The following is a 27,667-nucleotide window of genomic DNA, read 5'->3' as shown; positions in this document are numbered from 1 at the left end:
CTCTTGTAATCTCATGGCCCTTTTCAGCCACATCCCACGGCTCCAGGGCTGTGCTTTTTGGGGAAGAGTGACTTTGGGCTGCATTCCAGGTGGCTCCTTGATGCTGAATGGTGGCCGGCAGGTGCTCTGGCTTCCCAGCATCCTGGCCCAAGCACACCTGGGGGCCATGAGCCACAGGTGCTGCCAGGAGAATGCCTTCCTTAGCCTCCCCAAAATAACAGGATCAGAGGATCCCGCAGGCACAGTTTCTTTCCAGGCCTGGGTTCTGAGGGCTGGTGGGTGGTGCTCATTTGTTTAGCTGAATTAACTTCACAGTTAGATAACCGATCCCCACTACTGGATGACTTCCCATGTGGTTGCCTATCTGTCTCCTCAGAGCCTTGGCACCATGTGCTGCTCAGCACCCCCTCGGCTTGGGCTCCGCAGCATAGTGGATGATCCAGTTTGGATGTTTTGTTTCCCAAGAGCCAGCCAGGCAATGACCTCCAATACCTGTTCTCTGCCTGGGATCCCAGAGGCCCCTCTTGTAGGAAGAACACTGGCAGTAGTCCAAACGGGAGCTGCAGGAAGGCCCTAGAGCAGGAAAGTACCACCAGTGCAGGCTTGAGGCTGAGAAATGGTGAGGCTCGGGCAGAGGAGAACCAAGGTCTTTCAGTTGATGATTAAGGAGTTGGAGAGCAGGCTGGGCATGGTGGCTCACACCTGTAATCCCAGCACTTTGGGAGGCCTGGGCGGGTGGATCACTTGAGGTTAGGAGTTCGAGACCAGTCTGGCCAACACGGTAAAACCCCGTGTCCACTAAAAATGCAAAAATTAGCCGGGCGTGGTGGCACGTGCCTATAATCCCAGCTACTCGGGAGGCTGAGATAGGCGAATTGCTTGAACCTGGGAGGTGGAGGTGGCCATGAGCCGAGAGCATGTCATTGCACTCTGTGCTCCAGCCTGGGCAACAGAGTGAAATTCCGTCTCAAAAAAAAAAAAAAAAAAAAAAAACAGTTGGAAAACTGTTGGAGAAGCCAGAACCTGTTGGCAAAGTTTGCAAGGGTGCTACGGAGAGGGAGGTGCCCACTCCAGAGGTGAAGACAGGATGGGTGGGGTTCTCAGCTCCACTGGACACCAAACAGAAGCTATAATGGCAAGGCTAGTGCCCATGTTGAGGGCTAGGCCTTTCTGGACCCTTCATAAACATTGGCAAACAAAGCTTGGGTTCTCGACTTGTCTGGGCCAAGTTCTAATTCCTTCCAGGAGCGTGGGCACATTGATTACCTCTGAGCTGTTTCTTCTCCAGGCAGTGGTGAAGCTGGAGCCTGCTGCATGGGAGGGTTCTGTGGAGTGAGATGAGATGTTTTACGTCATGCTCTTTTCACACCTTCTTGGCACCTAGAAAGAGCTCAGCAAATACTAGCTGCTACGAGCCACCCTGACTGTGGCTATCAGCCAGCATTGTTCTTCCCAGGCCCCGCCCTATCCTCCACCTGGCATAGTGTTTCTCACAGCATAGGAAACTTTCTGGGCCACATTGGCCGTGGGAGGCTTTCCTGGGGACCAGAGAGTCTGCAGGGAGGGCAAGTCAAGAGCAGGTGAGAGGGAGGTAAGGACGAGCAGGACCCTTGACCTCATTCTCCACTGCAGTGTATATTGGTCTGCCTGGTGACCCTCATTGCTCCTGGTCCCACTGCTGAACCTCTGGAGTCTGCCACATCCCTGCATAGACAGGGCCACTGACAGGCAGTGGCAGCCAGCTCAGTGGCACTCAGCCAGGTCTCCAGGGGTGTGCGCTTTGCTCTGGGGGCAGAGTAGCAGGGGCTGAGGCCACTGGCTGCCTTCAGGACCACCCCACCAGCCAGCAGCTGACAGCTCCACCTTGGTCTTCACTTGGGCCATCTTCCTTCTCCACTTTCTCAGCTGCTACATGGGCATCTTTGGCAACTTTTCCTCGTCCCACCAGTCAAGGCCCTGCTGATTTGTTGATGATCAAACTGCAGTTCTTGTACCTGGGGAAGGTTTCCAGCATCTCCATGGAGCCGTGGTCTCTGGTTGCTGGAGCATGTCATGGTCGGTTCAGGCTGCTGTAACAAAGTACTGTCTGCTGGGAGGCCCCCACACAGGCCTTTACCTCTCACAGTTCTGGAGGCTGGAGATCCAGGGCCAGGGTGCCAGCAGGGTCAGGTTCTGGTGAGGGCAGTAAGAAGCACGGCTGCCATCCCACTGTATCCTCACATGGCCTTCCTGGGAGTGGACATGGAGAGAGAAAAGGACCTGTCTTTCTTCTTCTTCTTATGGGGACACTTACCTCATCCCGTGGGTTCGTCTATGCCTACTCACCTCGCAAAGGCCCCACCTCCAGATACCAGCCCTTTGGAGTTAGGGCCTCAGCATGAATTCTGAGGGGGACAGAAACTTTCAGTCTTAACTGTGCTTCTTCCAGACTGGCCTTCCTGGGAAGGCCCTGGATAGGCTGTGGGTGGGGGGATAATGTTGCACTGGCGACAGCTAGAGGAGGTGGCTGGCCTGAGGGGAGACCCCTTAGCAAGGAGGTGCCCCTCACGCCCACCAGCCTGACACGACCCCCTCCTCGGAAGACAGAAGGTACATAATGGTGTGACCTCACAGGGCCTCGGTTTCCTTGTGTATAGAAATGAGGGTTATGGTGCCTGCCTCGTAGTGTCCTGGTGAGGAGTGAGTGGTGTGATTCACGGGAAGCTGTGACTGTCACATTCCCACCTGCAGAGGACATGGTGAAGGGTGACAGCCCCGTGTGAGACCCTGCAGGTCAGTTTCATTTAATCCTGAGAACATACCACCAGACAAGTCTTTCTCACCCCATCATGTTTAAGGAAACAGAGGCTCCAAGAAATGGAGGAGCGTAGCCAGCATCATCGTCACAGAGAAGGAGAAGGGTAGGCTCGTGACAGTGAAGATGCAGGCTGTCCTGGCCGCCCTTGCTTTCTGGGGGCTCCTGTAGGGATGATGATTTTAGTTGTTCAAGGAGACAGGTGGTGTTTCTTCCAGCTGGTGTTTCCCACCTGGGATGTGGGGGGACTCCCCAAGGGGAGTGTTGTCCTGCCAGCTGGGGCCTGCTGTCCCACCGCCCTGCCCCGCCCCACAGCACGCACGGGGACCCACGCCCACACAGGGTTACTTGCACCAGGACACACACAGGCCTGACATGCACAGGGACATGCCCTTGCTTGGAAATACACACACATAGAAACATGGAGATACACACAGTGAGACACATGGGCACACACCTACCCAGGCCACAGGTCTGTGTGGGGTTCCATGCATGAGGACATGCTCAGGCTCTCACACTCACACGAGAACGAACACACCCGGAGACATGGAGATGCACAAAGGGACACACAGAGACACAGACACAGAACACATAGGATCTTCCCCTGTGCCCTTCTCACACACAGGCTCCCACGGTGCTAGCAAGCCAGCTCTCCAAAGTGTGGTGCTGGGCCATTGAGGCCCTGACCCTCTCTGTCCCACAGCTCTAGCTGGGAGTGTTTGCCCTAGGTGAGATGTTGAGCATTGGGGACAGTGGTTTCTAGCCACGTGGCCTTATGCCAGCTTTGGGATGCAGTCAGAATTGTGACCCCAGCCCACCCTTGCCGTGTGCCCTGGAGGACGACTCAGGTGGGCTATGTGGGAAGCCTGTGCTGATTTCAAGGCCGACTGTCCTGTATTCCAGGCCGGAGACCAAGCTGCTGAGTGCTTCTGAGAGGGACATCTGGGCAGGGAGTGACATACGCCATACCACGTGGGCCTGCCAGCTATGTGCTGGTGCTGTGTGGGCTGGGAGGGCAGGGGCCAGGTGACAGGGACTGCAGAGCAGGGCCTAAGATGCTATGACATGCTGGGGTGCCTGTGGCTTTCGGGCTTCCCTCAGATGAGAATTGCACAGGTGGGTGAGGGTTTGGGTTCAAAAGAGTAGCCCAGAACCAGCCAAGTCCACTGTCCGAGCCTCCCAGGCCTTCAGCCCGCACCCCAGAGGGACCACATCCTCCCCACAGTCAGGCCTGTGTCCTCTCAATGTGGCATGCTGGCATGTGGGTGCTACAGGCGCCCAGTGTGACACTCACTGGCCTTGCTGAAGGCCGAGGGTGCCCCAGAGGTGGGTTGTGGGGAGCCACTGCTGGAGAGGGAGCTGCATTTCTGGCCTGCAGGCAGAGTGAGCTGGGTCTGCGGCTTCTGAGCTGAGCATGGGGTGCCCTCTGCTGGTGATGGCAAGAAGCTCAGTGCCTTTGTATGGAGAAGGCTGCCATCCAGCCCCGCCACTGCCCCCAGAGGGAAGGCGCCTGAGACCCCTCCTCCTAGGCCAGGAGGCCGTTTGCTGTGTCCCTGCCAAGAGGACATACTGCAGTCCTTCCCGAAGGACCTCAGTGTCCTGGGACCCCACCCATACCTGGTCCCCGCTGCAGACGCAGCAGTTTGGGTTACCTGGCTTCAGCGCTCCAGCTCTACATGATGTTTCTGCAGGTGCACGTGCAGTTTCTTGCTTCCCGTGGGTGTTGTCACCAGGCGGCCGTCTGCCCTCGGCAGGCGGGGTATGGGTGAGTGCCGATGAGTCATGGCCTTGGCACGCCGGCAGTCTTCCTACCCTTCCACTTATGGGCACCAGCGGCCTGTGCGTAAGTCGTTGGTTCCCCCTCACAAGAGCCAGCTGGCTGTTGTGAGCCAAGCTGCTTATGATGGTGACATGAAGCCTCCACCCCGAGAGTGTCAGAGACCTGGCCCAGGCTGTACTTGCCAGTGGGGAGCTCTGCTGCCTGCGGCCCCAGAATGGGGGAAGTTCAGAGAGACAGACGCTCCCCGAGAAGAACCTCAGGCGGCAACTGACAGCAGGGCGAGGCCCCTGGTCTGACTCTAGGACCAGCCTGACTCCCTGAGAGTACAGGGCCTCCTCACTTCTCGAGGTGGGGACAGGTGCACTGCCTGCGGGGAGACACTGGGTTTTCACACCCTCTGCTGTATGTGCCTCCCCTGTGAGCCTTCCCTGAGACCAGGTGGGCTGGGTGCCCACTAAACACTTGGTCTCTCTCCCACGAGGTTGTGGGCTCCTGAGGGTAGAGGCCTGTGAATGTTGCCCCTCGCTTTCTGCGCTGCCTGGAACAGAGGGTGTACCTCGCTGAAGCTCAGTTTTTTCCTTAAGGACCTGCCTAAGCCTGTTGTAGGGACTGGATCAAATAATTCAGGCGATGTGCTCATGCACTGGTCCCAACATGGGGAAGGCTTGCTGCGACGGCCTCTCTTCCTATCCCTGTACCCTCAGCACAGTGCCCAACCCTGTGAGGTACCAGGCATGGGTGACTTACCTAGACATGCCCATTCAGCAGCCTCTTGAGCAAAAAGGACCTACCCTTGCCTTTCAGATGCAGACCAAGAAGCAGAAAGGCACGTGGCTTATTAGCCTATGCTCCCTGACCTGTGCTGCCCACCTGCACTCTGCATTAACCCTTTTCAGGCCGCAGGTATCCAGGCAGGTGTCAGAGGTGCAGCCCCTGCACACCGGGGACCCTATCCATCCTGCTAGTTGGGAGGACTAGGAGTTCCAGATGTGAGACCCCCAGTTCCTGCTGCCCTCAGAACCAGCCCGACCCTTGCCGTGACCTCGAGGGCTGCCACTTTTCAGAGTGCACTGGGCCCATCTCCACCCATAGACCATACTGCCCCATCTTTATCTCGAGCACCAATCTCTTCCCACCACAGGGGCCTGTGCCTGAGATGATCCCTCTACAGAAATACCTGTTCCTGGCATAGCTGGCTTGTTGCCCATTCTGGCTCTCTGCTGCCACCCTAGAGAGGCACTGGCGTCCCTGTTTAAAGCAGGCCCTCCCATCACCCATCTTCACAGCAGACTGTTCCCTTGGCTCTGTGCCCCTCGAGACCCACAGCCGTTACCTCCCCATCTCCCCCACCCTCCCACCCTCTTCCAAAGGTGGAACACACAGGAGGGATTGGGAAATTTGCTGAACAAAGAAGTTACACATAAGCCCTGATCTGTTAGCAGGACTGTGAGGTGAACAAAACGTTCTGGAAAGTGGGTGTGACGGTCAGATGTGGAGGGAGGGAAATCTTCCCAGGGAGAGAAAGTCTCTGGGTCAGCCTGCTCCTGCTCCTGCTGGGCTGGGAGGGCCGAACACACCCCACCCATCACCCCAGGCTGCCCTGACCCCGCCTTCCCTGTGCTCACAGCACCGGCAGCTGCTGAAGGACAGCTTCATGGTGGAGCTGGTGGAGGGGGCCCGCAAGCTGCGCCACGTCTTCCTCTTCACCGACCTGCTTCTCTGCACCAAGCTCAAGAAGCAGAGCGGAGGGTGAGTGACGATGTGGCCCCCATTCCGGCGGTGACCTCCCCCTGACGCTCCAGGACATGGAGGGCCCTGTCTTTACATTCCGTCTCCACTTGAGCACAATGCCAGGCTCAAGGTTAAAGATTGTTACTAGCAATCTGGAGACGTCATCAGGCATCATGGTGACCAGCTTTGATTCCCGTAGTGACGGGTAAACCTGACCATGGCTTCCGGCACCATTGCAGAAAGGTCACCTCAGGACCCATCCGGGAAGCGTGAGGTCAGGGGCTGCAGGCAGTGCTGGGTGGTGACTGCTTCTATCTCCCCGTGCCTGGTGGTGGCTTCTAAGTTATTCTCGGCACAGGCCTGCACACATTTCCCTCCTCCCTCCAGGGATTGGGTTCACCCAGGTTGCACCAGGTTGGAACGGAGCAAAGAGGGCCGTGTTGGGAAGGACCAGCACGGAGCTCTTCCCTGCATCCTGCCGTTTCCCTGCTGAGTAGATTTAATCAGTCAACTCAGAGGACAGCCTTAGTTCCCCCATCTGTCAGGCGAGGGGATGACCAGCTAGATCTGTAGTCCCTCAAACTCTATGGCCCTGGGGGTGGATTTCAGTCCTGTCCTGTCATCGTGGAGCCTTGATATGCTCCCACATGAGCCTTCAACCTTAGGGCCAGCTCAGGATAAGGTGGATCTAGACTCCTGAGATGCCTGGGGCCTGTGGTCCCATGTTCAGAGTGTCTGTTCCCAGGAATCACAGTTCCCAGGAATCCCAGCGCCTGCCAGTGGCCTCATCCCAGTCTGTTCCATGGAACACGTGCTGGGTTTTAGGTCAGGTAAACCATGTATGGCCAGGAACATGGGCTCTTGGCCTCTTCACAGCAGTGACATCAACCACGGAAGGCAGCCGGTACATGTGAACGTTCTTCTCTCCCCATCCCCAGCAAAACCCAGCAGTATGACTGCAAATGGTACATTCCGCTCACGGATCTCAGCTTCCAGATGGTGGACGAATCGGAGGCAGTGCCCAACATCCCCCTGGTGCCGGACGAGGAGCTGGACGCTTTGAAGATCAAGATCTCCCAGATCAAGAATGACATCCAGAGAGAGAAGGTGCATGCCAGGGGAGCAAGGGCCGGGTTCAGCGTGGTCTGAGTGGGCAGCAGCCCCCGCACCCGGCCAGTGGGTGCTTTCTGCATCAGGCCTCTGGGCCCCAGGTCTGGTCTCTGGGACCCCTGTAAGCTCTCGGCTCTGGGAGGGCTGGCATCTGGGCACAGGTAGGTGCCCAGTTGTTCTGAGAACCCCCAGCTCAGTGGGGAGCACCATACCAGAGCGGCTGCCAATCCAGCCCTCCAGAAAAACGAAGGGAACTAGTCATGGTCTCTACAATGTGCCTTTCACGGGATACTTCCTGCATGTGGTGGACTGCCTCATACTCAGTTGTCCGACCTGTGACTGGGGGTCCCTCTCAAGAGAAACTTGTTTATACTGGCAAGTTTAAACTGGGTCCAGTTTACGTCTGCCTGACCATTGCTCTGGCACTGGGAGCCTGATTTTGTGTTTTCACTGGCATCCCCGGGGAAAACTTAACCTAAGCAAACACCTCCTAGTTTTTCAGAACCACACCACCACAATACGAAACAAATTCAGAGATTTTACCTATAGGTTTTGGACAAGGAGGTGCCATGAGTAGGGAGGGCAGTCTTCTGTCCCTGGGTCACACAAGGCAGAAGTGAAGAGTCAGAGAGAGAGAGAGAGCGCATGACAGCTAGCAGTATTTATAATGGAACAGGGTGTGATCCCTTGTAAGTTCACAGGCAAATGCCTGGATGGTCCTTTTAAGGAAGCAGCAGGAATGCGGGAGCTCAGTCAGCTGGGCGGGAGAGAGGCTTCTGGGTTCTCACCTCTGGCCACGGGATTGAGCTGTTTGAGTGTGTGGTCTCCTGATACCCAGTCTGCATCCTTTGCTGTGTGGTTCCATTACACGGGTGATGTACCGAGTCACCAGAGAGAAAGTCACAGCCAGACAGTGGAGGGCTTGGAGTAGTCCAGGATGCGGGCTGGGGGAGGTGCTGGCTGTCCCCCATGCAAGCTACTCTGATGTGGGCCAGGCCCAGGTGAGAGTGCCACCCCTCCAGGTATTCAGGACTACTGGCGCTTGGTTTTTTCCAGAGATGTTTGAAGACTGTAAAAATGGCAAGGACGAGCCCCTCAATCAAAGGTTAGCCAGGCCAGAGGAGGCAGGTGGCAAGAAGGTTAGGCCTGGGTCCAGGGATGCCCAGGTAGGTTGGATGCAGCAGGACAGGAGTTCCTCAGCCCTTGCCCAGCTGCCCAGCCTGCTGTACCCAAACCCAGGATACTTAGGAACACAGGGAGCTTTGAGACTGGGGTGAACATTCTATTGTTCATCCTTGTGGGACTGTGACCTCCAAGATAGGGTGTCCCCACACATAGTGGGAGCCAGTGCTCAGAGCACCTGAGGCCTATTGACTGTTACTGTTGTATTCTCCATGTTCAGCTCTTTGGGGGATGGGATAGGATGGAGCCCTACCTGGTGACAGGCAGCACAGTTTTTTCCTCCCCAGGGATAGTGGCTTCTAGAGTGAAACATGCAGCTCAGCGTAGGAAGGGCCTTCCCATCCAGGTTCTGTTGACAGTCGTCTGGCCTTCTGCTGGGACCTCCACAAACATGCCCAGGGGGCCCGATACTGAAACCTAGTTGGATTAGGAAGGGGGTGAGGGACCCTCTAGGTCACAACGGCCTCCTGGACATTGTCTGAATTTGGGAAAATGAAAGGCAGGGATGTTTGTAAAAGTCTCTTCTCTCCGCCGTTACGAGAGGAAAGACTTAATTCCTACAGAAAAGGTTTACCGAGCATGTCCTGCAGCTTGTGCCGTGCCTTGACCCTGTAAAAAGGCTGTTTCTGTCCTCCAAAGGCCACCAGCAACTGCAGTCTGGGGCCCTGGGCTGTGCTGAGTGGAGAGATGGGATTCTCGCCCTCTGCAGGCTGAATGCAGCTGGTGGGTGGGGATGGATGGAGTGGGAGTGGGTTGTGTGGGGTGCTGGAATGGGAAGGTGAGGCTGTGGCATCTCCCCGCAGAGGGCGAACAAGGGCAGCAAGGCCACGGAGAGGCTGAAGAAGAAGCTGTCGGAGCAGGAGTCGCTGCTGCTGCTCATGTCTCCTAGCATGGCCTTCAGGGTGCACAGCCGCAATGGCAAGGTGAGTGCCTGCTGTGCTGGCCCCTCCTGCTCTCCCAGCCTGGGATGGGCTCCTGACTGCCTCATGGCAGCGCGTTTTCACTTGGACGCACCCCAGACTGAGAGGCTTGTCCAGCATGGTGCATGCAAGCACACTCATTCCCTTGTCTGGGGCTTTGGGCCGTAGCCGCCAGGTTGAGTGGCAGCTGGCTCAGCTTCCACAACTGGGAGTGGGCAGGGTCTCTGGGGAGGGTATAGGGCAGGGGAGCCTAGCAGGTGCAGACCTGGCCCTTGGTACAGGGATGCTGTCCCGGGACCTTGAGGGCCAGAGACGCATCTTCTGTCCTGAGTCTGGCTCCTGCTGCCATCTGTAACCTGGGCCTCTCCCTCCTGTCAACATCCAGAATGACTTGTTTTCTAGCCTGGCCAGGAGAGGCTGCTGGTGGACTCTGCTGGTGGGGCTTGTGGGTTGAATGCAGGAGGTCAGGTCTGGATTAATCTTCACCTCTGCAGATCCCACCTGGTCACCTCCATGTCCCTAAGCTGTGCCCCTCTGCCAGCATCACACCCTGACCCATGTGGTTCAGGTGAGAGCTTGTGCCACAGGTGCTGTGGCAGCCAGCTGGCAGGAAGGGTAGGGAGTGCCGGAAGCGACATGCCAGACCATGAGCACAGCTGGCCACGGGGCTCCAGCCAGCTGGAGGTATGAGTTGTGTGCTCTGAGGTGCCCCGGGCCTACCAGGCATTCGCGTAGCCAGGGCGGAGATAACTGGGTGTGTTCTTCCCGCCCACCCTAGAATTACACGTTTCTGATCTCCTCTGACTATGAGCGTGCAGAGTGGAGGGAGAACATCCGGGAGCAGCAGAAGAAGTGTGAGTATCCTCTGTCCCGAGAAGGTCTGGACTTCAAAACATTAGGGCCAGGCTGGCAGCTCCTGTGGTTTTAAACCTTCTTTTTTATTTTGAGGGGTTTTATCCAACTGAAGTGTTGCATTGGAGATAGCCACCCTGATAGGCCCCCAGGCCTCTTGACTCCCCGCCTGCCTATCCTGCCCCCATCCCCTGGGCACTCATTTCCCCACTGCCCTGTGATCCCCCTTCCCCAGGTCCTTTCCCGATTCCACACCCACCCCTACACACACCCCTGCCATCTGCCCCCAGCCTGCTGCCCGTACACCCCACCCCCGGCCTGCCCCCTAGGCCTTTCTGGGACCACTCCATTTTCTTGGCCTCCCCCATTTCCCCTCATCTGCTCCCCACCCCCGGGCCTTCCCTGCCCCAGCAGGTGCTGATGCTAAAGGGGCCTTTGGCTGGGCCCACTTGGGCAGCCACACTGCGCTGGCCCCACTGCCCTGTTCATATGGCCAGGGCTGCCGGCTCTCAGCACAGGGGCACTCCCTCCTGTCTGGGGCAGCCCCTTCCTTCTCTGGGCACTTCCCTCTGTCAGGGTGCTCCTTCCTTCGGGTCCCGCCTGGCAGTGTCACTGGGGATGGCAGCCCCGGTTCCCTCCTTGGAGGTTTGGGATTCACATGCCATCCTTACCAAGATGTTCCCACTGGGACTCTTGTGTGCCACTGTCCCTCTTGCAGGGGGAGCTGGGCTGAGCACTGTATCCAGGTGGCCTAGTCCTCCCACAGCTGTGGGCCATCTCCTGCAAAGGAGCGTATTTCACAGGGATGCTGGGCTGGGGCTCTGCATGACTCTGGCCTGGCCTGACCTCCCGCCCCCTCAGGCTCATCATTCTCACCTATGCAGAGCCACATCTCAGCCCCCAATGCCACCGTGGCCTGGAGGAACACGGATCTCCGGGCAGCCCTGCCAGTGCTTGTGTCCCAGGGTTTCCTGTCATAACATGGAAGCCCCAACCATTTCCAGAGTGGCAGCCTCTGTAGCCTGTTCAGCATTATGCCCAGAAATAAGCCCCTTTTCCTCACCTGGTGGAGAAACAGGGCCTGTGTTAGCAGAGGATGGGCAGAGCCAAGCTGCTGTCTGGGAGACCTCACAGGGAGATGCTCCCAGTCCAACCGCTCATTCTCAGACCTGCCGCATGTCTGTGCATAGGTAGCGTGGGACATGTGTGTTTGTAAGTCTCATGCTAAGACTTTTGCAGGCCTGGGCTCTCCAAGGCCACACCTCGCTCTGCTGCCAGACCGGCACTGCACTTGGGAGCCAAGTGCCCTCTCCTGAGCCCCCAAGCCCTGGCACCAGTTCTTTTTTTTTTTTTTTTTTTTTTTTTTTTTTTTTTTTTTTTTTTTTTTTTTGAGACGGAGTCTTGCTCTGCCTCCCAGGCTGGAGTGCAGTGGCCGGCTCTCAGCTCACTGCAAGCTCCACCTCCCGGGTTCACGCCATTCTCCTGCCTCCGCCTCCCCAGTAGCTGGGACTACAGGCGCCCGCCTCGTCGCCCGGCTAGTTTTTTGTATTTTTTAGTAGAGACGGGGTTTCACCGTATTAGCCAGGATGGTCTCGATCTCCTGACCTCGTGATCCGCCCGTCTCGGCCTCCCAAAGTGCTGGGATTACAGGCTTGAGCCACCGCGCCCGGCCTGGCACCAGTTCTTGCCATGCCCCTTCCCCAGGGTGTGGTGGGGGTCCAGCGGGAGGGGCCAGAGGGCCAAGGAGCAGACTGACCAGTTGGTGCACCTCTTTTCCAACCTCCCAGGTTTCAAAAGCTTCTCCCTGACATCCGTGGAGCTGCAGATGCTGACCAACTCGTGTGTGAAACTCCAGACCGTCCACAGCATTCCGCTGACCATCAACAAGGAAGGTGGGCCCGCCCTCTTGTGTACAGGGCACCTGTAGGGAGGGCAGGCAGCTAGCCTGAAGGCTGATTCCCGCTTCCTGTTGGCACTTTTGTTGGGACTAGTGGACTTTGGTGCAGAGGGAAGAGCTGTGCTTATTAGGGCCTCTTGTCTCCTCCCAGGAGTGGACGAGGTGGGTTAAGAGCGGTTTCTCCCTGAGTGGCTGCTGCTGGGTGGTTGAGGAGATGCACAACTTCTGTTCCTAGTCACGAGGCTGCAGCAGAGGCTCCTCAGATGCTCTGTGCCTTGGATCTGGCCCCACTCCCGTCCTCCCAGCCCTCCTCTCCTCCAGCTACCTGCCAGCCGGCACTTTTGGTCAAGCTGAGTTTTGCATTCACTGTTGCACGTATGCTCAGTCACACACACAGCATACACTATGCACATGTGTCCACACACACCCCACTCACATCCCACGTCACCCCGACCCCCTCTGCTGTCCTTGGAACCTTATTACACTTTGGGTCACTGGTTTGCCTGTGTTGTGAAACCAACTGGATCCTGAGGTCCCCAAGACAGAAATCATGATGGGTATGTTTTTGGCCCATGACACTGGCTTGCCTTGTGCTGGGCAGATGGCAGCCACGCGGTGTCCACCGGATGGTTGATTCTGAAGAGTTAGCTTGTCACCTGCCTCCCTTTCCCGGGACAACAGAAGCTCACCTCTTTGGTCTCTTGCACAGATGATGAGTCTCCGGGGCTCTATGGGTTTCTGAATGTCATCGTCCACTCAGCCACTGGATTTAAGCAGAGTTCAAGTAAGTACTGGTATGGGGAGGAAGGTTGCAGTGGCCGAGCCAGGGCCTCCACCCAGGAAGGACTCATCGGGCAGGGTGTGGGGAAACAGGGAGATTATTCAGATGACCATGGGACACCTTTGACCCCTGGCTGCTGTGGAGTGTTTGTGCTTGTTGATGCCTTCTGGGTGTGGAATTGTTTTTCCCGCAGTGGCCTCTGCCCTGTCCCTAGCCTGTCTCAGATCCTGGGAGCTGGTGAGCTGTCCCCTGCAGGTGGTTCGTGTAATCGCAGGGGTTTGGAAGGAGTTTGACAGATCCCCTGGGGTGCCTAGGAGTCTTGGGTCCAAGCCAGGAGGGCTGTCAGCAGTGCGGCTTCACCCCACAGCAGAGCAGATTTGGCTGCTCCGTCGAGCTGGATGGATAATACACTTTTTTTCTTTCTCCTCTAAGTGGAGGTCTCCCCCAGCTACTGGAGCTGTCAGAGCAGTAAAGGCTGGTAACACATCAGTTGCACTGTATAAGTTTCTAGAGGCCAGGCGCGGTGGCTCATGCCTGTAATCCCAGCAATTTGGGAGGCTGAGGCAGGTGGATCGCTTGAGCTCAGGAGTTGGAGACCAGCCTGACCAACATGACGAAACTGTGTCTACTAAAAATACAAAGATGCCAGGCGTGGTGGCTCACACCTGTAATCCCAGCACTTTGGGCGGCTGAGGCAGGTGGATCACTTGAGCTCCGGAGTTCGAGACCAGCCTGACCAACATGTTGAAACCCCATGTCTACTAAAAATACAAAGATTAGCCAGGCAAGGTGGTGGGTGCCTGTAATGCTAACTACTTGGGAGGCTGAGGCAAGAGAATCGCTTGAACCTGGGAGTCAGAGGTTGCAGTGAGCCGCACTTGTGCCACTGCATTCCAGCCTGGGCTTCAGAGGGAGACTCCACCTCAAAAAAAAAAAAAAGTTCCCAGAAACAGCAAAATGTGGAGGAAGAAAGCTTACCAGGGATTGTTGGGGGATGGGGTTAGGAGAGGACTAACTGCAGATGAACCTAAGGGGACTTTTTAGGTCAGAGCAGTGTCGTGAAAAGATTGTGGTGCTGTTTGTACTCGCGTTTACATTTCCTAAAAATCCTTAAACCCTACACTTGGAATGGATGAATTATATGACATGCAGATTGCATCTTCATAACACTGTAACACACATAATCTTTCCCCCGGGCCTGTCTCTGGCTGCCTCATAAATGCTGGCGTTTTCTTCATCAGCCTCCCTCTATCCCTGCATCTCCTCCCAGGTCCTGTCTGTGAGCAGTACAGTGTGACACCCTACGCTGCCCCGTGGTCCCAGACTTGTCTGTCCTTGCCTCCCTATTACTTTTCTTTCTATCTCTTCCTTGCCCCATGCACTCAACCTTGCATCCCCAAACCAAACCTATTATTCATGGCCCCCAAACTTGTTCCTCCTCTGTCCTGTCCCGTTGAGGGGCACCACCATCCATCCCCGTGGCCAAGCCGGAAACCGTGGTCCGCTCTCCCTCCGTTAAATGCCATTCTCCATCAATGAGGCTTCTTGATCGTCTCTGGCTGCCTGGCCAGGCCCTGGCTGTGGCCTCCTCCCTGGTTGTCGTAGCTCTGGACATCCCTGCAGAAAGGGTCCCCACCACCAGGCCTCTCCATCCCCCGTCTCAGGTAGTTCTTCTAAAACATAAACCCCACCCTGCCACTTAGCACCTACAGCCAGCCCAGCCCCGCTCTTCTGCAGTCCTTGCCTCCTTCCCTTCCCCCTGCACCCCACGACTTCCCCAGCACTGAGCTGCTTCCTGTGCCCCACAGTGGCCTGGAGTCCCCTTTGCCTTGATTCTTTGCCCAATAATACTTACAGCGGGGTCTGCTCTGTAGGATGCAGGAGCTTCCCACATCCCCCAGGACGGCTGGCCTCTGCTGTGGCATCACTGTGTAACGATGGCGTGTACACCTCTCTGTTCCCACTAGTGCAGGGGCTGTCTCATCACAGGGGCTTTAGCTGGGGTTTGTGGACTGACTGAGTGAATGAATGTTGTGGGAAGTCCCGTTTCCCAGCTGCCCCCAGGGAAATTCCACAGAGCAGGCAGGGGCATCGCATGAGGTGCTGGTGTTCATGCCAGACCCCCGTTAGGTGTTGAATTTTTAAAAAGAAAAAAACTTTTGTATTTTTTTTCTGATTCTGCAAATAACACCTGCTCTTACAGACCATGTGGGTGATGTGGAGAGGAGCCGTGACCTTCTCCATATTCCCTTCTCCCCACAGATCTGTACTGCACCCTGGAGGTGGATTCCTTTGGGTATTTTGTGAATAAAGCAAAGACGCGCGTCTACAGGGACACAGCTGAGCCAAACTGGAACGAGGTGAGGAGCTGATTCCACAAGGGCCCAGCCTGCCAGCCGGGGCACAGGATGTTTCCCACTGGAGAGAATCTGAACCTTCAGGGGCTCCCTGAGGGCTTCCCCCGAAGGCAGTGCTGCTGAATTCCAGTAATCTCCTGGGGGGCCAGGAGGTGACGAGTCCAAGAGATTTTACCTCTGTTCCTGAAAACCTTACCCACCCCTCCATCACAAAGAAGCCGCCTATTTTGCTGGAGAAGTGTTTGGAAAGAGACTTAAAAGGGCTTTTTGTCTGCCTTTGTTAGCGTTTGTTTATTTGGTAGGTTTCCATAGTGTTTTTCCACAGAAGTTGGAATGAGCTCCCGTGACCCTCTTGGCTTCCGGAAGCCTGGGGCTCTGCTATGGGGCTGGGGCAGGGACTGTAGGGTCCTGCTTGCTTGTCTCAGGGTGTTGGGCTTGTACTATGTGTCGTAGTGCCTTCCTCCACCTTGGAGAGCTGCTGTGTGAGTCACATAGCCATTTGGCCCTGCCCCTTCGGGAGTGGAGGAATGATTGCAGAGAGGCCCGTATTGACTAAGTCCCAGATCCATGAGAGGTGCCGTTTCCCAGCTTCTGCAGCAGTTGTGACCTGGAAGGTCTCATTCTTGATGATGCAGGTAGAGGCAGCTGGGCCTGCAGAGAGCTGCCTCCCACCCCCGCTCCTGCGAAGGAGGAAGCCAGGAGCCCCCAGGCTGCTTGGTCTACACGGGTCACAAGGCTGGTGGAGCGAGCAGTGGGGCTGGAACCCAGGTCTCCTTTCTCAGCATCCACTACTCTTTGATCATTTTAGACATGTTGCTTGAATAGTACAAGGGCACAAGGAGCTCAGGAAACTACCTGGACATCCCTGCAGAAAGGGCTGAGTGGCAGCTGTGATGACAGGGGGTATAAGAGCCACATGGGGTCCATCGAAGAAGCCTTTGCAGAGACCAAGAGTGCCACGACCCAGCAGAGACAACAAGAGAGGGTGCCAGGCAGCAGTGTGCAAAAGGTTCAGGTGCCAGGCATCTACGGAAGCTCCAGGGAGGCATGAAGTCATGAGGGTTAGATTGCAGCAGGTCACCTCCACCACCCTCACTGTCCATGAAGATCTGGGCTTGGGGACACTCACATATTCCTGGCTCACACACACACCCACCCACCCACTCCTCCATTCAGGTTCAGAAATTCCTGCTGCTTTCTTCTTCCCTCTCCTTCCTCCATTTCCCCAGCAAGAAGCCACACGTGCACACACGTTGGTGTGAAGTGCAGATTCACCAATGGCACCATCAGGGTGGCGGAGGAGAGGGTTCACACCACACCCACGCAGACAACTTGAAAGCTAGGGGAGCAGTTTTTCCTCCAAGTCCCTGTCCCTCCTTTGTCAACCCCAGGGATCACTCTTTGTTTCCTTTTAGATAGAATTCATTTTTTAAAGAGTGGGTTTGGGTATGCAGCACAATGGAGCAGAAAGAACGAAGAGTTCCCATGTACGCCCTGCCCCCCACCTCAATTATGGACATTCCACCCTAGGGTGGGACATGAGTTACAGTTGATGAGCCTGCGTTAATCCATCATTATCACCCAGAGTTCGTAGTTGACATTAGATAGGGTTCATTCGTGGTGGTACACGTTATGGGTTTTGACAAATGTAGAATGACGTGTATCCACCATGATAATATCTTACGGAACAGTCTCGCCACCAAAAAAGTGAACCTACGTTGACAGATCATTATCATTCAGAGTCCATAGAAATAACTTCTTCTTGTGGGTTTTTTTTTGTTTTTTTTTTTTATGTTTTGAGGAAGAATCTCACACTGTTGGCCAGGCTGGAATGCAGTGGCATGATCTTGGCTCACTGCAGCCTCTGCCTCCTTGATTCAAGCAATTCTTGTGCCTCAGCCTCTCAAGTAGCTGGGATTACAGGCATGTACCACCATGCCCGACTAATTTTTGTATTTTTAGTAGAGATTTAGTAGAAATTTTGTGTTTTTAGTAGACATGTTGGCTAGGTTAGTCTCGTACTCCTGGTCTCCAGTGATCTGCCCACCTCAGCCTCGCAAAGTGCTGGGATTACAGGTGTGAGCCCTCACGCCCAGCCCATAGAAATATCTTTTAACAAGCACCCTGGAGATTGTGAGGCACCCTTTGAGATGCTGGTGTAAGGAGTTTGGATTAGGTTTGAGTGACAGTCGGAGCTTCTGGAAGCATCCAGGCTGGGCCACGGTCTCATGCCAGGGTTGCTTACAGGGAACATTTCCATGCGTCCCAGGACTAAGGGAGGGTCTCAGGCATCGGTCCCTCTGGGCCAGCAAGGGCCCAGCTATAACATTGACCTGTTTGTTCACACTGGACTTCCCTTCTCCCTTGGGCCTGCAGGAATTTGAAATAGAGCTGGAGGGCTCCCAGACCCTGAGGATACTGTGCTACGAAAAGTGTTACAACAAGACGAAGATTCCCAAGGAGGACGGCGAGAGCACGGACCGACTCATGGGGAAGGGCCAGGTCCAGGTAAGGCGGCCATCTCTACCGTCCCCTGCCTGAGGCATGGTGTCCTTTTTCATGCAGCCCTTGGGGACACTGAGATGGCCTTGCACCAAGGGTGGGGTGGGGTGGGCAGCTGTGACTCTGAAACATCCGTTGTGGGAGACCTGTGTTGGTGCCTGCATGTATTTTCATGGGTCTTGATGTTCCGCTCTCTGTCTGCATGTCTGTTGTGTCGGCTCATTTCCAAAGGAATTTCCATTCAACTTGGTTTTGCAGCTGGGGCCTCAGTTTCTGCCCGGCCATAGGAGAACCCAAAGGCAGAACGGTTAGGTGATGCCCTGGGCCGAAATTGGCCCATCCTGTGCCAGTCTTCTTAGAAGAGCACAGGGGTCCCAGAGGCTGCCTGCTTGGCATCCCCTATCTGTGGTCTAGACCCAGTTGCCAGGGTATAGAGCTGTATCTCTGAACAGGGTGCACACAGGTCTCCTCCCAGGCTAGTCTGGAAGCCGCCAGGTGGGACCAAGAATGTGTCCGTACAGGACCAGCACAGGGGCCGTGGTTCTTAAGGAGACTGCCTGGGCCCTCTGTCTTTCAGAAGCTTATCCAGCCCCTGGGAGCCTGCCACCTCCTGGAGGATCATAGCAGGTGCCCCATGCCCTGTCTCTCCTGTTCGCACCCTCAGTTCCGCGGGGGTAGCTGGGAGGAAGCCCTGGTCGCGCTTTCCTTATAGTGCATTGTATCAGTGGGTTGTGGCTACAGCTCTCTCTTCCATCTTCACAAGAGGCCTCTAGAGGTAGTGGGTCTGGCATTCCACATGCCCCTGGAAGCACAGGGCTCCCCAGGAAGCCCCAGCTCCCTCCCTAAGCAGGAAGTAAAAATCCTCTTGCGGTTAAATACCAAGCGCCAGGAAGAATGAAGGGAGAGGATGGCCCTTCCCTGAGTAACTTGTCATCTTGCTGATGGGTTCCACATTGTCATTCAGATCAGCAAATCTTTACCAAGTGCCGGCTTCACCCCCTTCTGGCCACCCTGGCCTGGCTGACCACGTCTTGGGAGGTGCAGCCACTGGCTGTTTTTCTACCTTGGAAGCTTATAAGGGAACTCAGTGGCTCAGGGCTTCCTGAGGTTCCCTGTACTTCAAGATCAGGTTTAATATCAAAAAGGCTCCTCTAGCACGTGCCTGTAATCCAGCTGCTCAGGAGGCTGAAGCAAGAGGGTTGCTTGAGCCCAGGTATTCAAGACCAGCCAGGGCAACACAGTGAGACCCCTGTCTAAAACAAAATAAATTAACTAAAAATTGCTCTCAGCTGCCCTGTTCCTGTCCCACTGCACTATCTTGTTCACCCTCCCAGCCTTTCTGTGGATTCTCATGATGGGAGATTTTACCACACAGATGGGCCACACCGCTCTTGATGGAGTACTTGGTGCTGGTCTCCTTTGAGATCTGAAGTGTTTTAGCATTAGTCAAGTGATGGTCATAGTTTGGGTGATGGTCACGGCTCAGGCTCTTTTCTACATGTGCTTTCTTTGGTGGTGGTGGTTGTTTTCTTGAGACAGTATCTAGCTCTGTCTCCCAGGCTGGCGTGCAATAGCAGGATCATAGCTCACTGCAACCTCAAACTCCTCAGCTCAGGCAATCCTGCCCTAGCCTCCCAAGTCGTTGGGATTACAGACATGCCCCGCCATGCCCAGCTAAGGGTTTTTTTTATTTTTTAAGACTGGAGTTTTGCTCTTGTTGCCCAGGCCAGAGTGCTGTGGTATGATCTTGGCTCTCTGCAACCTCCCAGGTTCAAGCGATTCTCCTGCCTCAGCCTCCCAAAGTGCTGGGATTACAGGCCTGAGGCACTGTGCCTGGCCACATATGCTTTCTCATTTGGTCCTCACAGCAGATCTTTGAGAGAGCTCATTTGACACTCAGGAGATGCTTCTCTAACCTGCTCAGAATCAGGGTCCCGGATATTCAGGGAGGTGGAGGGAGCAGACTGCAAAGCCGGTTGTGCTCCCATTGCTCCCCCTTCCCTCTCACTCTCCATGTTTTCCGTCTCCCCTACCCAGCCTGGGGCATTCCTCCCCCGCAATCCAGCCTGCATCTGGCACAGCCTCACCACTCAGCCCAGGGATACTCACAGCCTGGGTGCCCGGCTCCTTTTTTCAGCTCATCAAACCAGGTAGAGGTTCCAGTGCTGCCAACCATTGACTCAGCTCATCCAGATCTTCAACCACTGGAATCCTGGGAGTGGCTGAATTTGAACCAGGACCTCTGAGTACTGTTGCTAAGTAACTGGGGGTCTCAGTGAAAGAGAGAAAAGAGCTGATAGGCCTCTTCCTGTGTTACTGTGTCAGGCCCTCTTTTGAAACTCTTTTCTGTGATGCTACTGACGTACTTAATGCACATGACCTGTGCTCTTCTGTCAGTCTAGGGGTGCTGGCTGAGCACCCCACCCCATCCTGGGGAAGAGGAGAGCAGTAAGTGTCGAAGAAAAACCCAAGGTGGACAACCATTAAAGTGGTAAAAGCAGGTTTTATTCGTAGCTAGTGTGATGGGGAAAAGACTAGAAATGGAAAGCTTAGAAATGGGCTCAATGCTGAATTCACATGGACAAGTGGGGACTTACAGCCAAGAAGAAGGGTAGGGGTTGATGGATGGAAAATGATGAAGTAACATCAGGGGGAAGAGGGTTCTGGTGAAACCGACCTGACAGGATTCTTGCTGAAAACAGGCCAGAGTGGTCGATCTCCCCTGGGGGATGGCATGGGATGAGGAATCTGATCAGATAGCAAGGGCAAGGGGTTCTGGCTTAACTGACTTAGCAGGATTCTTGCAAAAATTGGACTCTTGAGAACATGCCCAAGGATGGGATCTAGCTGGAATAAAGAGCTGAGGGACCAGATGAGTTCCATCAAGGAGAGTCTTTGTCACTCCCCCACCACACTCAGTGTGACCTGGGCGAGTTACTGTCCCACTCACTGAAATGTGTTCCTCCCTCCCTCCCACCTTCCCTCCTTTCTTCCTTCTCTTGCCCAGGCTGAAGTGCAGTGGCACCATCTCAGCTCGCTGCAACCTCCACCTCCTGGGTTCAAGCGATTCTCCTGCCACAGCCTCCTGAGTAGCTGTAATTATAGGCATGTGCCACCACGCCTGGCTAATTTTTTTGTATTTTTAGTAGAGGCGGGGTTTCGCCATGTTGGCCAGGCTGGTCTCAAACTCCTGACCTCCCTAACCTCTGGCGATCCACCCGCCTCGGCCTCCCAAAGTGCTGGGATTATAGGCGTGAGCCAGCGCACCCAGCCTCCTCGCCTTTAAATTGGGGTGGGGGGCCATGGAGCCTTGAGGATTGAGAGATGTATGCTCTCACGGGTGGAGGGGTCAGTGTTTGCTGCTGTTCTTATCTTTATCTATTGTCATTTGTGAGGAGGCAATGGAGCAGACACTGTCTGGCTCCAGCCCCTGGTCCCTGTGTCAGTGGGAGCGATGGGTGGGAACCATGGCTAGACAGGAAGGAATCCGATTGCTGCGTGAAGGGCATTCATGACTCATGCCAAGTAGGCGGCGGCTGCCCTGTTCCCTGGAGTTCCAGGCTCCCAGCTGGGGGGTTGTTTGTGGGATCCCGGGAGGAAGGAAGTCGGAGGAGTGGCGGTGACTATGCCGTTGATGTTCTGCAACACCGGCCTGGTCTCTTTCTCCCCTGTGGACACTGTTTTCTACACAGGGGTACCTGAGAGAGGGTGTGCATGACTCTGGAGCCCACCCTTTTTGAATCTGGGCTTTTCCCAGTAACACCAGGTGCCTTCTGCACTGGACCGTGTGGGAGGCGCTTGGCTGTCTGCAGCCTGCTACAGGGGCCTACAGCCCCCACCCTGCTTATGCACCTTGACTGAGAAGTTGAGTAGAGAGACCCTCCTGTGAGGTGAGGCAGTTGCAGCAGGTAGAGAAGCCTCAGCATCCCAGGAGTGTCCAGATCCAACCATGAGGGCAGAGGCCCCTGGCAGGCCCCAGGGGCTTCCCCAAGGGCAGGGGTCTGGGATGGAAAGGAGTCCTCAGCAAAGCTGCTCATGCGCCTGTCCGTGTGCAGCAGGAGTCAGGATCTTCTGGGCTGGGGGCTTGGACCGGTCTGGCTTTTTGCTCCCCTTAATGGTGCTGATGAGCTGGGTTTAGGAACCACTTGCACGAGTCTCAGATTTTGGCTCCTGCTCTTCAAATACCTGTCCTGGATGACTTGCCAGGTCCCCACCTCCCTTCTTGCACGATAGAGGCTCCATGAAGGTGGGGGCGGCGGGGGGTGGGGGCTCTAGAAATCAGGATGAGTGAGCTGCTTTGTTCAGAGCCAGAAAGGCAAGGGGATACACAGTACAGCAGGGACAAAGCTGTGGTGGTGCCCACAGTTCAGAAAAGAGCCACTGACAGCACGAATCAAAGCCCTTGTGTGTGGGCAGGTGCAAGAGGACCCAAGCCGGGTGTCCTTTCCAAGCCAGCCCCGAGCCTGAATGAGCCATTTGAGTGAGCGAGACCATCCTGGTCCATCCTCAGACACCAGGAACCCCCTCTGCCACCCTAGTCATGGAAGGCTTCCTGTGTGTCATGCCTGGGGGTCTCCCCAAGAACGAGAAGACCCCTGTCCCCAGCCTTCACGGTCTAGATCAGAGAAGCTGGAAAGGAAGGATGTGGCAAATGTGCCAAGAGCTGGGGCAGACTTTGGCCCAGAGTGACTGCTGGCTCAGATGGCATGGTTATTTGGGAAGTGAGGTCAGGGGACAGAGATGCCTTCACAGAGCAGGGGACATTGAGTCTGCATCTTCAGGGAGGGATTTTTCAAGGTGAAGGCATCAACATCCATCCAAGATTCATGGGATGGGGTATGGAAGAGGGAGTCACCAGTCGGCAGAGCTGGGGAAGTTGGAGCCTTGCTGCCGTTAGGAATTTCTTCCTTCAGTTGTTTCTGCCTTTTTTGAGACAGAGCTCTGTCCCCCAGGCTGGAGTGCAGTGGTGCGACATTGGCTCACTGTAATCTCTGCCTCCTAGGTTCAAGCGATTCTCCTGCCTTGGCCTGACAAGTAGCTGGGACTACAGGCATGCGCCACCATGCCCAACTAATTTTTTTGTGTTTTTAGTAGAGACAGGGTTTCACTGTATTGGTCAGGTGCGTCGTGAACTCCTGACCTCAAATGATCCTCCTTCCTGGGCCTCACAAAGTGCTAGGATTATAGGTGCATCTCTCTTCATTTGCACATTTTCTAGGTTGCTAAATCACATTAGCCCTGTCTATTCTCCTTAGAAGGCAACATTATAGCAAGTCATAGACTTTTGTCTTCTCCCATTTCTCCTGCTCTGTTTATGTGACTTGCTGGGCTTACAACTCACGTTCCAGTGGGGGCATCAGAGTTCATTTTTGTTGTTGCCAGTGAGCCTCTGCTTCATTTGAAGTTGGTGCTCTGGCTGGCTGGAGTTTCCCAGACTTCTCTGCCAGCCCAGGTTATGTGGGCATCTGACTAGGCACAAGCCAGCAGGTCTGACTAGGGCCCTCCTGGTGCCTCCCTGGCAGCTGCTCTCAAGTGCCCACCATGCAGTGAGGTCCACCCATTTTCAGGCAGTCTCCCTGTTGGACTGCCCACTCTGCAGCACCTGTTCCCCCAAGAGCCCATGGAAGTGCCTGGCAACAGCTTGTGAATGCAAAGATGACACCAAGTTGGGTGGATACGTCCATGTGCACAACAGCACTGACCATGCCAGCCTCAGACTGGAAAGAACCCAGACGTCCACCTGCTAGTGAATGTCTGTCAATCCATACAATGGAATATTTACTCAGCCTTCAAGAGGAAGGACATTCTGACACATTCTACACATGCGTGAGCCCTGAGGACATGCTGCTAAGTGAAATAAACCAGACACAAAAGACAAATGCTGTATGATTCCACTTACATGAGGTAGCTAAAGTAGTCAAGTCCATAGAGGCAGAAAGTAGATTAGAGGTTACCAGGAGCTGGGGCAGGGGGAATGGGAAGTTGTTCTTTTTGCACCTGCCCCCGGGAGTTACTGTTTAATGGGTGTAGAGTTTCAGTTTGAGATGATGAAAAAAAAGTTCTGGAGATGACGGTGGAGATGGTTGCACAACGTGAATGTGCCTGATGCCACTGAACTGCACACTTAAAAATACTTAAAGTAGGCCGGGCGCAGTGGCTCACGCCTGTAATCCCAGCACTTTGGGAAGCCGAGGCAGGTGGATCATGAGGTCAGGAGATCAAGACCATTCTGGCTAACACGGTGAAACCCCGTCTCTATTAAAAAATAAAATAAAATAAATTAGCTGGGTGTGGTGGCGGGCACCTGTAATCTTTGGGAGGCTGAGGCAGGAGAATGGCGTGAACCCGGGAGGCGGAGCTTGCAGTGAGCCGAGATCGCACCAATGCAGTCCAGCCTGGGCGACTGAGCAAGACTCCATCTCAAAAAAACAAAAAAAAAATTTCAAGTGCGACATTTTACATTGTGCATATTTTACAATTTTTTTAAAAAGTAAGGAATTAATTCTCAGCCTTCTAAGATAAAGCTGCCCATGGTGCAAGGATGGATGTGGGAGTCCAAACTCAGTGAACTCACCAGCCCTCTCAACATGAAGGCCCCGACCACCATGGGGCGCATGCCCAGCGTGGTGGAGAAGCCCCAGGCTTGGCCTGCCGCCTCCCAGCCACACCTGGGAGCTTCAGCAGCTTCACCTGTGAGAGGGCAGGTGCCTGGCTCAGCAATTTCCAGTGCATGTAACAGTACTTGCTTTGTGCCAATATATATTTTACTACATATATATAAACTCTAGATCCATTAAACAATGTATTAAATAACCTACAGATATAGATGTATGTTTTATGTCTCTGTCTGGATCCTGGAGATACCACAGAGAATGAACTGGACAAAGCCCTGTCCTCCACGTTTACTCTCCAGCAGCGGAGACAAACCAGCCAAAATAGCGATCCCGACTTGCGTGCAAAATGCAATCCCCACTTGTATTTCAAGGATTATCTCAGGGCCATGTAGGTCTCATCCACCCAGCCATTCACCCGTGCAGGGGTCGCTGATGTGCCTGGGGGGCATTCTGAGATGAGAGACATGGTCCGTGTGGCAGAGGTGCCAAGAGGAGAGAAACTTACGTAGCCTCTTAAACAGACTTAGAGAGGGGCAGGCCCCAGGGGGTCTCTTGAAGCAGGAACACAAAATGAGTGATGTTTGTTTTGAACAAATATTTGGGGAAGATTTGAAGATGTAAACATCATGAACATGTAAGAGCACATGAACAAATTCTTACACAGATTCCATGGGATTCTTCCTGAAGAAGCATACCACTATCAACATGGATGGTGACCCAGGTCCTCTTTGCTCTGTTGAGGGCCACTTTTGGACCCTACATTTTTCTGTAACTTTTGTACCATGAAATGCATCTATTTATAACTGAATGATTTTGTAGTAAATTTACAGAGCTGTACAACTTTTACCAACAATCCAGTTTCCCTGTTCCTTTTTTTTTTGACAGGGTCTTGCCCTGTTGCCCAGATTGGAGTGCAGTGGTGTAGCCGTACTCAGCACAGCCTTGATGCCCCAGGCTCAAGTACTCTTCCCACCTTAGCCTTTCAGGTAGCTGGGACCACAGGCATGTGCCACCATGCCAGGCTAATTTTTTTTTTTTTTTTTGAGACAGGGTCTTGCTGTGCTGCCCAAGCTGGTCTCAAATTCCTAGGCTCAAGAAATCCTCCTGCCTCAGCCTCCCAAAGAGCTGAGATTACAGATGTGAGCCACAGTGCCCTGGCCCCTGTTCCCAGTTATAGCGACTCCCAGACCCAAACTGATCTGCTTTTGTCTTTAGAGATTTGCCCATTTCTTCACATTTCATAAACATGGAATCATACTAGAGCGGGCTGTTTTGACTGATTTCTTCCACTTACCATTTTGTTTTTGAGACTTGTTCATGTGGTAGCATTGTTTCATTCCTTTTTATGACTAATTTTCCGTTGCATACATATACCATGTTTTTGTTTCTGCATTTACTGTTTGACAGACACTTGGATCATTTCTAGTTTAGGCTGTTAAGGTTGATGCAGCCACGAACATGTCCTTGGTACCAGTCTCTATATGGACGTATGTTTTCATTCATTTAGGAGACATCTGGTGAGATTGCTGGGCTGTGCAACAAGGTGACTATTTGGGGAACTGCCCTACGTTGTCTGGAGTGGCTACACCGTCTTACATCCCCAGTGGCCATGTATGAGAGCCCATTTCTCCACATCCTCACCAATGCTGGTTATAGTCTAGCCTAAGGGAGAAGGGGGTGTTCCTTTTGAAGTGATGTTAGAGACTAGTTGGGATCAGAGAAGAGCAGCAAAGAGCTAAAAGTGGGATAGAGGCCAGGCACAGTGGCTCACGCCTGTAATCCCAGCACTTTAGGAGGCTGAGGTGGGTGGATTGCTTTAGGTCAGGAGTTCAAGACCAGCCTAACCAACATGGTGAAACCCCATCTCTACCAAAAATACAAAAATTAACCGGGCATGGTGGCAGGTGCCTGTAATCCCACCTCAGGAGGCTGAGGCAAGAGAATGGTTTGAAGCCAGGAGGTGGAGGTTGCAGTGAGCCGAGATCTCGCCACTGCACTCCAGCCTGGGCAACAGAGTGAGACTCCATCCTAAAAAAAAAAGAAAGGTGCGGGCTGGATCTCAGGAGAGCAGATTGTGGTCATAGGCTTCAGCAGGAGGCCTGTGATCTCTCTCCTGGTGAACACAGAGGTTTTCTGGTGGTCTCAGCAAAGACCCACCCGTGGGAGTAGGTTATAGTGCAGACACATGGGGCCCAGACGGGAACAACTGGGGATGCCCTGCTGGACCATCCAGGCTGGTGACGATGGGTGTGGAGGAAGCTGTTGTCTACAAGGAGCTAAGTGAATGAGCATTTCCTCCTTTGGATGGTTTACTCAGCCTCCTCCCTGCCCCTGCTGAGGGTGGGCAGGAGGATGTTCTCTGGCTGCCCACTGGTGACTCAGTCCAGCCACACTGACTACAGAGCAAGCAGGGCAGTGCTGGGCCCCCAGCAGAGCCACCATGCAGGGTGGTCAGTGACGCTTCAGGGCAGCATGCAACACCTGCCCCAGTTGGGTTTTGGCCTCCCTCAGCCCCCACCCCACCACTTCCCTGGGATGGATGTGCGTGGTAGTTTTCTAGGCAGACCTCCAGGCCACTATCTGCCAGGCCCGCTGACCAAGGTCATTCCTCCAAGGCTCCTGCCTTACCCAGCTCGGGGGAAGATGAGCAGCGACCTAGTCCTCCTCTGGAGACCACTGTGTGTGAGCAGACAGGCCCCCGCCCATCCAGTCCCTGGCCAGGCAGCAGGCGTATTCCTCACCAAGACCTTGCAACCCAGGGGGACCCTGGAAAGTATCAGGAGTGCCTCAGTTTTTCCCTTAAGGGAAAACTGCTGTTTCCCCCTTGGTCATCTGTTTTTCCAAACCCCCTTCTTTTCCTTGTTTACTTCTCTGGTGCTTTAAATAACTTCACGAGAGAGCGTGCCAGCCTTGAGCAATGTTTGGGGTTGGCCAAGCCGAGGCACAGGCCTAATTATCATGCTATGCTTTATACGACTTCCGCTCTGCGGAGCACACTCAGTTCTTTGGAACAGAGCCAGCCTCGGGATGGCCTTTCCCACTGGAGCTGCCAGTCAGGACCGCCGTGAGAGCTGGTGCCCGGAGGCCAACACCCTGGTCTTCAGTCACTGAGAGTCACAGAGAGGGGCCCAATAAAGAGCCCAGCTG

General features: G+C 54.5%; 1 protein-coding gene across 2 annotated transcripts in view; it reads left to right on the top strand.

Annotated features, from left to right (window-relative positions):
- BCR (BCR activator of RhoGEF and GTPase) overlaps positions 1–27,667 on the top strand; it is a 136,713-nt gene that overhangs the window by 97,497 nt on the left and 11,549 nt on the right. For both annotated transcript variants that reach the window (XM_030914080.1, XM_030914081.1), the window contains exons 9-16: positions 6,202–6,323; positions 7,244–7,412; positions 9,401–9,520; positions 10,296–10,371; positions 12,157–12,261; positions 12,976–13,050; positions 15,310–15,407; positions 17,781–17,912. In XM_030914080.1, the coding sequence (XP_030769940.1) occupies positions 6,202–6,323; positions 7,244–7,412; positions 9,401–9,520; positions 10,296–10,371; positions 12,157–12,261; positions 12,976–13,050; positions 15,310–15,407; positions 17,781–17,912 (897 nt within the window). The remainder of the gene's footprint in view (positions 1–6,201; positions 6,324–7,243; positions 7,413–9,400; positions 9,521–10,295; positions 10,372–12,156; positions 12,262–12,975; positions 13,051–15,309; positions 15,408–17,780; positions 17,913–27,667) is intronic.

The sequence above is a fragment of the Rhinopithecus roxellana genome, chromosome 13 (assembly GCF_007565055.1).
Source record: "Rhinopithecus roxellana isolate Shanxi Qingling chromosome 13, ASM756505v1, whole genome shotgun sequence".
In the NCBI taxonomy this organism is placed as follows: Eukaryota; Metazoa; Chordata; class Mammalia; order Primates; family Cercopithecidae; genus Rhinopithecus; species Rhinopithecus roxellana.
The sequence above is the reverse complement of the archived record's forward strand: the minus strand, read 5'-3'. Positions and strand labels throughout refer to the sequence as shown.